A 14,609-nucleotide genomic window follows, 5' to 3' on the forward strand; every position below is an offset into this window, starting at 1 on the left:
ATTAAAATTAGAACACAATTTAATTATTTTGGAAAAAAAAAACAACAACTCTGTGTTAAAGAAAAACAAAATAGTTTAGATTATTAAAAAATGATGAAATAAATGTAACCTTTTAATACAGAATCTTTTCACTCAAACATGAACAAACTACTGTCCATCATGATGATGACATCATCCTCTCAACACTGTCAACAGTGAGCAGAGAAGCAGATGCAGCACAAATGCTCCTCCCATGATGCAACACTAATAGACTCAGTGACACATTCATTCCTCGTGATATTAGACTTTATAATATATTGGGTCTACAGTATATTCTTTATTTGTATCCATCTATCTATCTGTCTGTCTATTTTTCTTTTTAAATTATTATTATAATTATTTTAAATGCATAATTTAAGTACTAAATGTTTAATTAAATCCAGCGATTCAATATCCTGACACTGATACACTTCTATACATGTAATAATATACAACAATCCTTTATAAAAACATGAAGTGACACGGTTGAAGGTTCACTTCCCACCTGCTGCCTTTCAGTGTAGAGTTTGTATTTTCTCGCTGTGCTTATTGGGTTAACTCCGGTCACTCCGGTTTCCTCCCAACGTCCAGAAACAGAGGTTTATTGAGGACTAAATAGTTTTCGGCTCGATAAGGGACTGAGTGAGTGCTATAAAAGATGTGATTCGGTAACACATTAGTTCACTAAAGGAGGATTTAAAAGGATCAGCATGACTGAGTGTTATCATAATAAAGTTTAATCTATTGGTGTGTGTGGCGGTCACGCCCAGATCAAGGTCAAAGGTCGTCAGCTGACATCTCATGGTGATGTGTTAAACCTTTCATTGAGGCGCCGACAGGATGTGATGATGACATTTGAATGAAAATTCATTCATTTTTCTGACCCTTGAATCTATTGTTGGGCTCCGACCTTTCACACACACACACAAACGATTATTATATATAAAACTTAGAGTATATCAGTGCCATTGGATTATTACATATAGTTGAATCTTAATGTTTTTTGGCATTTAATTATTTTATTAAATCATTGAATTAAATTAAATAAAGTATTTTTTATCTTTTTTTTTTAATAGTATTTATTTACTTATTTTATTAATTAAATGAGAATATTTTGTAATGTGAACACGTATAGTTTACTTTTCTTATTCTAATTGTTCTAAAAAAAATTCAATATTTTTTTTATTTATAGCCTTTTAAATTCAATGTAAAAATGTTATTATGATAGTGCCACCATAGTATGGCAGAAAAAAGTACACAGAGCTACTTGAGCCAATCACGTGACTCGCAGATGATCACATGACGATGCACCATAGAATCATTGGTGGCTCTTATACCAACATTCTTACCTTGAATTTAAAAGGCTACGAAATATTTAAATTAGAAAATGTGTTTTAATAATTGGAATGAGAATATGAAAAACATTATTTCGAAACATATTCTAACTTTTCTTAATCAATTATTAATTGAAAAAAAAGCTATATTACAACAAAGAAATTATTTAATTCAAATATTCTAAAAAACATCTAAATATTGATTTACTCTTTAATAAAACATGATAAACATTTGAAATTACACTGATATACTTAAATAGTGTCTAAATATATTATAGTAAACTTAGACCCACTGTACCACGACAGAGTTGACCTCAAAGGAGCAGGTGTTACACGAGTGCAGCATGTATTGCACAATATTGTTTTGTTTTGTTTTCATCGCTCCTAACACTTCTCTGTGATCAATAAACCTTATATTTTCTGAGACTCCTGTGTTTCTCTTATGTTGTCTTGACTTTTTTAAGTATATATTTTAACTGTGTATTGTTTTTTATTGTTAAAGTGCTTTGTGACCCTGATCTAGAAAGATCTTTACAAATAACCTTTACTTACTGACTTACTTACTTACATACTGACTTACTTACTTTACACCTCCAGGTGTTTTCACTTTGTGACCTACTTTGTCTTCTCTCTGCACATGTCAAGTTTATCTCAGGACGTCGAACACAAAGACGACAGTCAAAGTTTAAAGTCAATTACTGATGTATTTGTGTTCTCATTTTCTAAGTTGACGTCGTAACCCGCAGGTGTGTTCGTGGTTTAAACGCCTTCGGATGGATTTTTAAAATGGTTTCGTTATCAGTCACACGGAGATTCCGGAGCTGGTTCTCGATGATCGACACCAAAAAGGGTGGAAACCCAATCGTTTCTCTCGAGACGCGGAAGAGAAAGTGAAGAAAAAAATGCTAACTATGACAACTTATCACCTCTTTATCACTCCGCACCACCACTTCCTCCTTCCCCTCAGCAGCTGACTGCTGACAGAAAACCAGAAGCTCTTCTTCTCCACTTCTGCAAACTTCTCTGAGAGTAACAACCGTGTCATAACTCAAATAACTAACTCAGTCTCGTTGAAACTTCCGCAAGAAAACTACTGCTAATGTGGGTTTTTTTCTGCACGACATGAAGTCCCGAGTCGAACCAGGAAGTTCCTTGAATCTTCTCGACTTTATTTTGGTAAATGAAGAAACTATTTTTAAACGATGCCAGGTTAGAGAACTTACCCACGGATATGTATAACATCTCTTGTCGTCTCCATGGCGACACACGCCCAGATATGTTCCAGCTGCTGGAATGTTTTGTGACTCATTCTGATGTGTCAGAGAAAGAAAGACATCAATCAAATATTCTTCTGTTATTATTGTTGGATTTTTCTTTTCACAATTAGACTTTTAAAAAAATTTCTGGGGCTGGTTTTATCGAGGTTTCTGCCTGTTGAAAGTGGTTCCCTCCCTCTCGTCTCTTATATAGTATTAATACTGAAAATGGTCTTTATTTTTAATATTTTTGTTTTTAATACGAATAATCAACCAAATTCAGTTTGATCTACAGTGCCATGTCATAGCAAAGTAACCAAAACAGACTTATTAAGCGTGTAAATACTTTCTTGAAACACGTGGTGTGTCAACAACAACGTGTGTTAGTGTGTATTACTGCATGTGTTCTTTAAGAATGGACTTGTAACCTATTTTTTACAGTGAGACACTATAGCTGTGAGAATATTTCTGGATAAATGTAAACCAATATTATCATTTCAAACTTCATCAGTATTATTATTTATTTATGTTGTATACGCCCACTTGCTCTCTTCTTATATTTTATTTTATTAATCTCTCTTTAACATTCTATTTTATATTGCATCCATGACACACAAAAAAATCCATGTGTGGTTTATAAAATACTTGTAATTAATGTTTTTATTCTGATTATTTGTACTAGATATGCGTTAAATGAAGAAATGAATAATAATTAGTGTTGTTTCTTACTCACTACAATGTCAAAAGTAACATTATAGTCGAGTCTACATCTAAAGATAGCAGATGAAATATTTCCATTGTTGTTTTTTTTGTCTCTTCTCTAAAAACGTAGGTGCGTCATCAGCGCGTAGGCGGAGTAATCTATAAAAAGCCTCAGCGTACCAAGTGGAAGTTGTGACTTTCCGCGATGTCTCCATCCGCCATCCGTACGTTCAGAGAGCAGTCTGATATCGCTGGGAGGGTAAGCCTTTTATTGTCCTTTTGTCGCCGTTTAAAGCCGCGGATACTCGGATACACTCGACCGGGAACACGTGTCGAACATTATTGACGTATTTATCGTGTGAAAATGTTTTTTTATTGCGCTAAAATACGAGGTTTTCTGAGCGGACTTTAAAACGGACGCGATCCTTTGTGTTCCCTGACGCCGGCTTCTCACGTCTCGCCGATTTACGTGGAAATATGAGCAAGTTCAGGTTGTAAAATTGTATTTGTAACATTTTAAACGCGTATTAAATCAATGATATGTGTATCTGACTTGTTTATTGGTCATTTTATTTCGGTTGTAGTGTCACCGTTGAACGTTGCTATCGTTAGCTTGTTAGCTAGCTTACGTTTGCAGTCATGTTGCGAGAAAATTACGTTTATCAGATTTAATATATATATATTTTTTAAACTTGACCAGTGTTGAGGGTTCAATGAAATACCTTGACAGTGACTATAATGGCAATAATGGTTAAATTCTGATTCTATTTTAGGCTTTGAGTGAAGCTGGTTCAAATAAAACTTTATCAGTATGACACAGGTTAACATTAGGGGTGTGTATTGGCAAGAATGTGTTGAAACGATATTTATCACCATACAGCTTCAATGATGCAATGTTTTGTCATTATATTGTGGTACTGTAGTAACAAGGATCTATTTGTAGTGTTGAGTACTTGACTCTGGTGTTGCAAAATGTACAGACATCATGACGATTAGATTAGATATGACTTCATTATCTGTATCTATCTCTCTATAGATTAGATTCGATTGACTTTATTAATCCCCCCGGAGATCTGTGGTTTCAGTTCAGTACAGCAAGTTTCATAGAAACAAGAACAAAGAGCTAACAAAAGAACGAAAGTGCAAGCGATGCCAAAGTGCAAGTATAAAGAACAAGGATACAAAGGAAAATGGATGCTTGCTAAAATGAAAATGGAATAGTAACATCCTTTCACTCCTTAGAATTATACGCTCAATTACCGAAGGGAATCTTTTGAAGTAGAACAAGAACAAAGTTCCATCCTGACGAAGTCCTGACCGATTTTGTTTGTTTTCAAACCAAACTCTGTCCAAACATCAGCTTTAAAAAGCTGCTGGAGTCGACCGTATCCTCTGGTCCTCAGTCACCGCCGGGATTTGACTGTTCCTTTAGGACTGGAGGATGTAATGACTGCTGCCATCTAGCAGTTGGAAGATGAATTACATTAATGACACAAATGCTGTAAATATTAGAATTGTGATAGATAACTCCGGTTATTAAATTGTACAATTCTGAGTTTGGGGGCAGGAGTGAAGTAAAAGTATCATGTTCTGTTCTATGTTAATCTTTGTATCCTTTGTCTTTGTTGTTTTTCTTTGATCTATGTTCTTTATCTTTAGACTTCGATTGTATCATCTTGTTCTTTCTCTTTGTTCTTGTTTTATTTTTATTGTGTGGCTAATTGGGGAAGAAAAACAATTTCAATAAAGTTCTACCTGACCTATGGATTAGATTGACTTTATTAATCCCCCCAGAGATCTCCTTTAGGAAACTGGTTTCAGTACAGCAAGTTTCGTAGAAACGAGAACAAAGGGCAAACAAAAGAATGAAAGTGCAAGTATAAAGAACAAGGACACAAAGGAAAATAGATGCTTGCATAGATGAACATTGAAATCGTAACGTCTTTTCACTCCTTCAGAATTATACGGTCAATTACCGAAGGAAATCTTCTAAATTAGAACGTAGATTAATAAAGTATGACGAGAAAGTTCCATCTTGACAAAGTCCTAACAGCTTTTTTTTGTTTTAAAACCTATATCTGTCCAAACATCAGCTTTAAAAGCTGCTGGAGTCGACTGTATCCTCTGGTCCTCAGTCACTGCCGGGATGGAGGACGTGTAATGACTGCTGCCATCTAGCAGTTGCAAGATGAATTACATTGACACACAAATGCTGTTAATATTAGCTTGTTTATTGTGAATAAGAAAACATTTTATTTCATGTACATTATTGAAACCTAAACCATGAATGGATTATGATGGATATTAAATGTGATTTGAAGCCTAGTCATAAAAAAGACACAGTGCTGTTGGATACCAGGATACAATTCTTTATCCATCTTCCTCACACCCTGCCGTGAAGGCCTCGTCCTCCGACTCGTAACTTAGTTCCTGTGGATCGGAATAGATTCTCAAAGCTGGAATAATCTCATTAAAGCACGTTTTGTTCCAAGTCTCACTAACCTGGTGTCTCCTGGTAGAAAATGTCGTGCCGGCTGTGGAAAGAGACCTTGGCTCTGGCAGAGGACTACCTGTCCCTGTGTTGCCCCCAGCCCGCCCCGCCTCCGCCTCCCAGCGAATCGGCCGCCGCCATGCGGCGCCTGGCCCAGGACATGGAGCGCCAGCACCAGACCCGCTTCCTGTCCCTGGCCCAGACCTTCCTCAAGCAGGCCGGGCCGGACCCGTGCCCCAGCCTGAGGAAGGTGATGGAGGAGATGGTGGGGGACGGACACTTGAACTGGGGGAGGGTGGTGTCTCTGTTCACGTTCACCGGGGTGGTGGTCCGACTCCTGCTGGAGCAGAGGAAGACCAAGCCGGGGCAGGAACCCGGCGTCTATCGGGGACTGGCAGAGACCATAGCGGAGTACCTGGGAGAGGAGAAGAAGGACTGGTTGCTGGAGAACGACGGCTGGGTGAGTTTGACTTGGATATTTAACCTGAGTATTAAATCTGAGTTATCGGAACGTTTGTCAGTAGTTTTTGTTCCTGAATGAAAGAATCTGACTTTGCCAGGATTGTTAAAAAAAAGGCATTTGTGTGTGTGGTGAAGTGTAAAAAGCAAGTCAAAGACAAGAAGTCCAGGTACAAGTTTTATCAATCCATCATTTGTGTCTTAGACATGCCTATAAAGATAACCTTATGAACATGAATCTACTTTGATTTGAACCCAATCATCATGTGACCACATGCATGACTTGGAAAATGATCCTTATTCACGACTGTTCTCTTCAATCATCTTCACTAGGATGAGGCTTGTGTGACACATGAACCTGCTTCATAGAATATTGTGCGACAGGTTAAAAGTACATTAAAACCCATAATTAACTATTTTGAAAATGGAGAATAAACTTCTTGGTACAAACGCAGAGTTCTGAAAAGAAGTCTCACACGTTGTAGGTCTTCAGCTAGACTGGAGTCTCTCTTGGGTGTGTATTTTCACTCGGGTTCAGTTGCCATGGAGACCACAGCAGTTTATAGAATTTTATGTTTTCCGGACTCCTTTGTGCGGCTTCTCCTCCGTCTTCCTGGAAACGGATTAGAGGCCAAGTCGTCGCCGCCTTCGCCAGTAAATGAATAGTTGAACGTCTGCTTTTGTGAATGGGCTCGTCCTGCCCCCCCCCCCAACACACACACACACACACACACACACTCGACCTCACACACACACACCCCTCCTCTCTGGAGTCGGCAGCTGGTCCGACATGAAACCAGTTGATCCAGATGGACTCTTCTAGCAACGGTCCGAGCGGTTGAACAACAAGCGTGTGAACACCTGCTGCAGGTGTAACCGCTCTTTCAAAACACAACTCTTCCATGAGAAACTGCACACGTCGTTGTGTGTTTTTGCCGCATCAGCTGCAGTTAAACGCGATGACGGCGCAGCTCGTGACGACTTCAGTTGATGAGTCGACGAAAACATGTTGGATTCTGCTGAGAAACTTCATCTCACCTGGAAAATATTTGCTTCTGCCACGTTAGTCATTGAGGCGATGACTTGAACACATGTGGTCAGACTTCTGCTCCAAAAGTACTTGAGTAGAAATGCCAAGTAAAAAAAAAACCGAAGTGTAAAAGTACACATCCAAAAGTCATACAGTAAAATGCAGTACGAAAAGTACTTGAATACAGGATTAAACACAAAAATATATCATTGAATAATTAAAATACATTCATTCTAAGGTAATCTAGTGCAAATATTCAGGTATTTTAATTGGAGTATAAACTACTCGAGTGCCCGATTAAATAAGGCAAAATACTCCAATACAAAACTTATTTTAATACAGGGGTAATCAACAATATTCTCAAATCTTAAAGTAAGAAAATATAGTGGTAAAAAGTACATGGATTCAAAGGTAATCTACTGAACCAAGGTACTTTTCGATCTCAAGGACAAATGACTAATGAAGTATAAATACAGTAAAGTACAAAAAGTATTTGCGTACACAAGTAGTAAAGATGATTAACTAATTAAAACATCTACTGTAATGGTAATGGAGTAACAATACTTGAGTACAAAGGGCGCTCGGATGTTATTGTGTATTTGAGTAGTTTTACTTGATACTGTTTGTCACATGAGTCTAAAGTGTTGTTTGTCTCCACAGGACGGGTTCTGTAAGTTCAGTCAGGTCCAGACCATCAGCCTGGACTCGTCGGTGAAGACGGCTCTGTTTGCCGCCGCGGGCGTCGGCCTCGCCGGACTCACCTTCCTGCTGGTGCGCTGACCCCCCAGGCGCCCCCCCACGTCCTGGTGTCATTTCATCTGGTGCGACGCAGTGTGTCGTGAGTTCAGGGCCGAATGTTTACACAAGATTGTACGAAAGATCTCGATGCCTTCAGAAATTTGTTTGTGTAGAAGAAAAGCACAGAGTTGTGTTGTTTTGTCGAACTGTGCAGCTGCGACGACTTTAGTTCCTTCTCGTCTGTGCTTCGTGTACAATCTAGAAATTAATATATTATATTTATAAAGACGGCGCTTTTTCTATCCGCCGCCGTCCTCGCCCTGAGACTCTTCAGCCAAGCTGTTCCTGCGCCAGAGTGTTCTCAGTCTGCGAACCAGGGACCAACTCTCTCCTGTTCACAGCAAGTGCAGAACTTTGAACATTATATTTTTACATTTTGTTGTATTTATTTCTCACTGTTTTGTAATAAAAGAAAATTGACTCCAGACGTTTTGTCAAATGATTGTTTTGTGTACTTTCTATACTTGGAGTATGAGTAAAAGAAAGGTGATTCACTCAGAACAGTGTTTTTAACCGCTAGTACAAAGGTAATCATTTAAACATTCAAGTACAACTTGACTGAAGTATTTATCTTAGCATTTTTACTATAATTACTATCTTTGTACTCTTCATTTGCATCCAAATGCCTTTTGTACTTCACTATATTTAAATGATGTACTTCTATAGTTATTTGTACTTGAGATCAAAAACACTTTGAATCTGTGTTTGAATTAGTTTTTTCATATCAGGAAAGATGCCTAAAAATACATTGTGTACTTCGGCGTTTTCGTTTGATTAACTTTGAATCCATGTACTTTTTAGTTTTTCCTGAACAGAAAGTGCTTGAGGGTCTTTTGGGGGATAGTTCTGTGTTTAGTACTTTCTTCTATCTTAAGAATTTTTATTTTAATACTTTCTGTGTACTTGAACTTTTCATCAACATATTTTTGTCAGTACTGTTTGTGCTAAAGTAGTTTTACTTCATTGCTCTCAAAGTAATTATTTGTACTTTTAGTTTTTGTTCAAGATTCATTATCAGTGACGGTCAAATCTAAACAACAAAGTGTGAGGAAACGGTGTGATCAGCAGGTGCTGACCACTGCGTCAGGCGACCATGAATAAGTCACGCTCGTCCGGTGACTCCGGGCCTGTGGAATTTTTGAAGGTTATTTCGGGACAAACGGAGACGCTCACTTCCTGTTGGTTATTTTGGTCGGAAGTTGATTTCTATGGAACTTCCTTTTAATCCTCGCGGTCACGCTTTCAGTCATGTGACCCATGTTTGGAACTTTGTTAACTATCACAAGTACACAACTATCACAAGTACACAACATTAAAACCTCCTCGGAGAAGTGTATGGAAGTACATCATGTATACTGTACAGTCATTCAAATAATGTCACTCAAGCACTAGAAATGTAGATAGAAAATTGTGTTCATAGTGTAGTTCATTGTGTACAAAAAAAAGTGTTGACATTTTTGAGTGTCGTTGTGTGTTGATTTCACACAAATAGCTCGTGGTGTGAAACGCGCACTAACCTGTCGCATCTGCATGACAACACACACTTGGCAGGAAGTTGTGGTTGTGTGTGTGTGTGTGTGTGTGTGTGTGTGTGTAGCTGCAGCTGAGCAATGTAAACACATCTCTTGTTATTGTCTTGTTCTCTGGATTATTGCCATTCATAGATCACACAAACACACACACACACACACACACACACACACACACACACACACACAGTAAACAGCTTAAAATACTCTCCTCCATTTACAGGCTTTGTTGTCGTTGACACACATTCTCCGCGTGTACATGTCCAGACAAACTGGGTGAACTCTGACCTCATCAGCTGACGCTCGACCTCCATGTCTGAGCTTGTCGCTCGTTAGTCATGTGACCGTGAACCAGGAAGTGAAGGTCGTCTTTCACCAGAGTTCAACGCGTTCATTCAAATTGTTTTCAAGTTTGTTAGTGAAGGAGAAGAATGAGGTCGAGTTTTCCTCCCTTGTTCCCTTCTTTCTGCAGTCTTTCCATCTCTTCCTTGTTTTCATCTTTTTCTTCCTCATTTTCATCTTTTTCTTCCTTGTTTTCATCTTTTTCTTCCTCGTTTTCATATCTTGCTTCAGTCTTTCCATCTCTTCCTTGTTTTCATCTTTTTCTTCCTCATTTTCATCTTTTTCTTCCTTGTTTTCATCTTTTTCTTCCTCGTTTTCATATCTTGCTTCAGTCTTTCCATCTCTTCCTTGTTTTCATCTTTTTCTTCCTCATTTTCATCTTTTTCTTCCTCGTTTTCATATCTTGCTTCAGTCTTTCCATCTCTTTCTTGTTTTCATCTCTTTCTTCCTTGTTTTCATCTTTTTCTTCCTCATTTTCATCTTTTTCTTCCTCGTTTTCATATCTTGCTTCAGTCTTTCCATCTCTTTCTTGTTTTCATCTCTTTCTTCCTTGTTTTCATCTTTTTCTTCCTCATTTTCATATCTTGCTTCAGTCTTTCCATCTCTTTCTTGTTTTCATCTCTTTCTTCCTTGTTTTCATCTCTTTCTTCCTCGTTTTCATCTTTTTCTTCCTTGTTTTCATCTCTTTCTTTCTTGTTTTCATCTTTTTCTTGTTTTCATCTCTTTCTTCCTCGTTTTCATTTTTCTTCCTTGTTTTCATCTTTTTCTTCCTTGTTTTCATCTCTTTCTTCCTTGTTTTCATCTCTTGCTTCAGTCTGTCAATCTCTTGTTTTCATATTTTTCTTCCTTGTTTTCATCTCTTTCTTCCTTGTTTTCATCTTTTTCTTCCTTGTTTTCATCTCTTTCTTCCTTGTTTTCATCTCTTGCTTCAGTCTTTCAATCTCTTACTTGTTTTCATCCATTTCTTTAATGTTTTCTTCTCTTTCTCGTTCTTACCCAATTTTTACACTCCAATACTTTTACTCGATTACTTCAACACTAAAACTTTACACGATAACTTTCCATAATTTCTCTTGATTACTTTGTACCTCAAATACTTTTGTACCTCAATATTTTTACTCAAATGTACTTTTGTGTCCAAGTAGTTATTTGTACTTCAGTATTTTTTAAGTTGAGACTTTTTTAAAGTGTTGTCAGTAAAGTTGTGAACAAAACAAGAGTCTTTGGGATTTTATTAGTTTTATTTGAGACTTCCGGGTGATTTAAATCCCACAGAAGAAGAAGCTAATAAAGATACAAAGATCCACGAGGACGACCAGGACTCAGACTCCAGGTGGTCGAGCTCTTCTGAGAGAACATCGTGCACACACTCAGGATTTCAGTGTGGACAGTCATGAGCAGAAGAGTCGACCGGCGGAGGCTCAGAGCGGATCGTCAGCAGCACAGACTACATCAGACGGGACCATGATCTGGACCCGCTGACGTAACCTGTTCGTGGTCACGTGACTTCCTTCTTAGGTCATCAGGGCCATCACTTCCTTCGCCACCTGAGGACACGAGCCAATCGTTACCCAGTGTCATGATCGTGGTCACATGACTCAACTCACGTCTTCAGGGTCAGGAAACCTCCCTGTCTTCAGTTTGGAGTAGACCAGCTTGTCATTGAAGTAAACTTCAAAGCTGCCTGTGGAGACACGTCACATGTGATGAAGCATTGAATTTAATTGAGACATACAAACATGAAATGTCATTTTTCCTAAACTGTTTTCATTTGAGTATTAATGTAATTTATTATTCAATAAAAATAATTGCATTAAAACACCTTTTTAATTAAACATTTTAATTGAAGTAATTTACTAAAAACAAAACTAACTTCCAATGCGCTGCTTTAGACGCCATCTTGTTTTTAGATGCATTATTGCGATATCCCTACAAAATGGCGGGTCACGTCCCTAAACGAATACGTTAGTTTTTAAATCTAAATGTTCTGGTTCTTAAAAACGGTAAAACGTTTAATCTGACTCTGAAGTGAAGACGAAAGGAAAATGGGGGAAGACAGCGCCATCTAGTGGCCTTTGAAAATGAGAATATGTTCTGTTAGTTCTGGTTGTCATAGAAACCAATCGTGTCGAACTGACACTTGTCATTGTTGACAAGCACAAGAAGAATTGGGCGCGGTGTGATGACGTCAGAAGCTGCTCATCTGTCAGAGGACAGACGAACCTTATAAAATCCTTTTTTTTAATCCAAACACGTCATAACTTTACGAAAAAGTAAAACATTTTCAATTAACACTGAATTAAATGACAATTCTAGGGCATTCTTGGCAAATTATATTTTCAATCAAAGTTAACAATTTCATTTCTAGTTTATTGTTCATGTTTTAAGGGCTTGATAAAATAAAAATAAACTCATAAAACAAATGATCTCTTGCTGATGCGTCGCACTCACGTCGCGCCTGTAACGTCATGACACGTCAGCGAGCAGAAAGACTTGACAGATAAATAAATAACTATCAGGAAGTGAAGGACTTATGGGAAATAAGATAATAAATAATGAATAAAACAAGTAACACGTAGTAAAATAATGACAGAAGAGAAAAGCGGTCGCTAATAGTGCAGCAACATCAGTTGTCCACGCGATGGCGCCAGACAACAGGAAATGAACAGTCGGTTCGAGTCGCAGGTGGAAAAACTTACTTATATTTCCGCTTTCTTCTTTCACCGTCACCCCGGGAATCTTGCGCAGGCGCTTACCGACAGCCCGGACGTGGGACCCGTACCCTCATCCTCGAGTGCTGCAAATACACACATGATGAACACACACTTGATGAACACACACTTGATGAACACACACAGACACACAAAGTCCACTTCTGACTCACCAGTACTGGATGCGGACGTTGGCCATGTTGGTCAGTGATGGAGGTCTGGACACTTAGACCCGCGAGAACTTCTTCAGTTGAACTGGAGTGGAACTGGAGTGAGACTAGAGTGATACTGGAGGCTGGAGTGACACCAGTATCTTCTCGTCTGATCCACTCAAACCACGCCTCCTCCTCTGGGCTTCAGTCGTCACGTGATCCAAACACGGAAGTGAACCTCGCAGGTGCAGCGCTCAGGTGTGTGTGTTTCTTTTAACGCGGACGATCATTTGTGTCTTTGTGACACACAACTGTCACCTTATGATGACACACAACTGTCACTATGATGACACACAAACATCAAGACAACAGCAGCTCTGGCTCAGGAAACGACCACTTTAACACAACTGGAGCGACACACAAACACACACTCAAGACTCACAACAACAGCGTCGCTGGCGTCTACACAAAAGATCTACTGACGCCACAAACATTCTTGGACTCGCTGAGACACACAACATTTCACGCTACTGACACACAAATAGAGGCTCAACAGGAAAACAAAATCTCAGTCCAACAAACACTCAAACCTATCCTTCAACACACACACACACTCAAACCTATCCTTCAACACACACACACACACACACACACACAACCTGTTTTCAGCAACAGCCACACAACTCAACTCTTCAAAAGTGAAACACAATTTACTCTGAAACACACAACACCTTAAAGTACGAGCGTCACACAAAACACACACTGTCAAGACTATTTCTGCTTCGTTGACACAATCTTTATTGCTGAATACTTATACTGAGTACTAGAGTATTTCTACCCAGTTAGTTTTCTATTTTTCAATTTACTTTAGCACTCATAACATGAAGTTATTTTACTAGATTACTTTTGTACTTTTAATTGACTTCATTTGTACTCTAGTATCTCTAGCCCTTTAGTTTAACTTGATTACTTTTGTAATCGAGTGCTTTACTCAATTACTTTTGTAATATACTTTATTTCTTTTGCACTCCAGTACTTTTACTCAAGTTCTTTTGTTTCTTGATTACTTACACTTTACTCAAGTACCTCTAAGTCAATTACCTTTGTACTCCAATACTTTTACTGTATTAGTTTTGTACTCTAAAACTTGTGTACTCCAATACTTTTCCTGGATTATTTTTGTACTCAAAAACCTCTGTACTCCAAGACCTTTATTGGATTACTTTTGTACTCCAGTACTTTTACTGGATTACTTGGGTAGTCTAATACTTTTACTGGATTACTTTGGTAGTCTAATACTTTTACTGGATTACTTGTGTGCTCCAGTACTTTTACTGGATTACTTCTGTACCGAGAACGTGAGTACTTTACTCCATTACGTTTATATCTAAATAGTCGTTTGTACTCATTGTAGTATTTGTTCTGCAGTATTTCCTGTGTGTACGTCAGTGTGAACAAAACAAAGTGTCGAAGGTTGTTTGAGGTTTTATTAGTTTAAGAAGTTCGGTATAAAACGAGGACGCGGCTGCTCAGTATCTATAAGATACACTAGTCTGTTCTGGCGGCAGGGGGCGATAGAGAGCGTTCTCTGTAACATGGAAAAGTCGGCGACGCGTCGATGGACGAGAAGAAGAACAAACGAGTTCGTGTCAAAGTTCATTGCAATCTGCCCGTTTTTTAAAAACATCTCTCGGCGTCCGCGACACTCGGGACGACGACACGAAGAACTGCAGCGACTGGAAAATAAATAATAGAATCTCTGCGACAATAAAGTACCTTTTCATTCT

General features: G+C 38.4%; 1 protein-coding gene and 1 long non-coding RNA gene across 2 annotated transcripts; one reads left to right on the forward strand and one right to left on the reverse strand.

Annotated features, from left to right (window-relative positions):
* The first annotated feature begins 3,508 nt into the window (after positions 1-3,508).
* On the forward strand, positions 3,509-8,513 carry bcl2l10 (BCL2 like 10). Its single transcript, XM_087793286.1, has 3 exons — positions 3,509-3,569; positions 5,830-6,261; positions 7,951-8,513. Exons 1-3 carry the CDS (start codon positions 3,516-3,518, stop codon positions 8,068-8,070), a joined length of 606 nt encoding a protein of 201 aa, XP_087649412.1. The 5' UTR covers positions 3,509-3,515; the 3' UTR covers positions 8,071-8,513.
* A 2,668-nt stretch (positions 8,514-11,181) lies between these two features.
* Positions 11,182-13,005, reverse strand: LOC148076264 (uncharacterized). The gene is made up of 4 exons (XR_015711414.1): positions 12,844-13,005; positions 12,659-12,756; positions 11,567-11,643; positions 11,182-11,506 (listed from the first exon to the last, which is right to left on the reverse strand). It is a non-coding gene; the product is annotated as an uncharacterized LOC148076264 (long non-coding RNA).
* Between the last annotated feature and the right edge of the window lie 1,604 nt (positions 13,006-14,609).

The sequence above is a fragment of the Callionymus lyra genome, chromosome 6 (genome assembly GCF_982586985.1).
Source record: "Callionymus lyra chromosome 6, fCalLyr1.hap1.1, whole genome shotgun sequence".
Taxonomy (NCBI): Eukaryota; Metazoa; Chordata; class Actinopteri; order Syngnathiformes; family Callionymidae; genus Callionymus; species Callionymus lyra.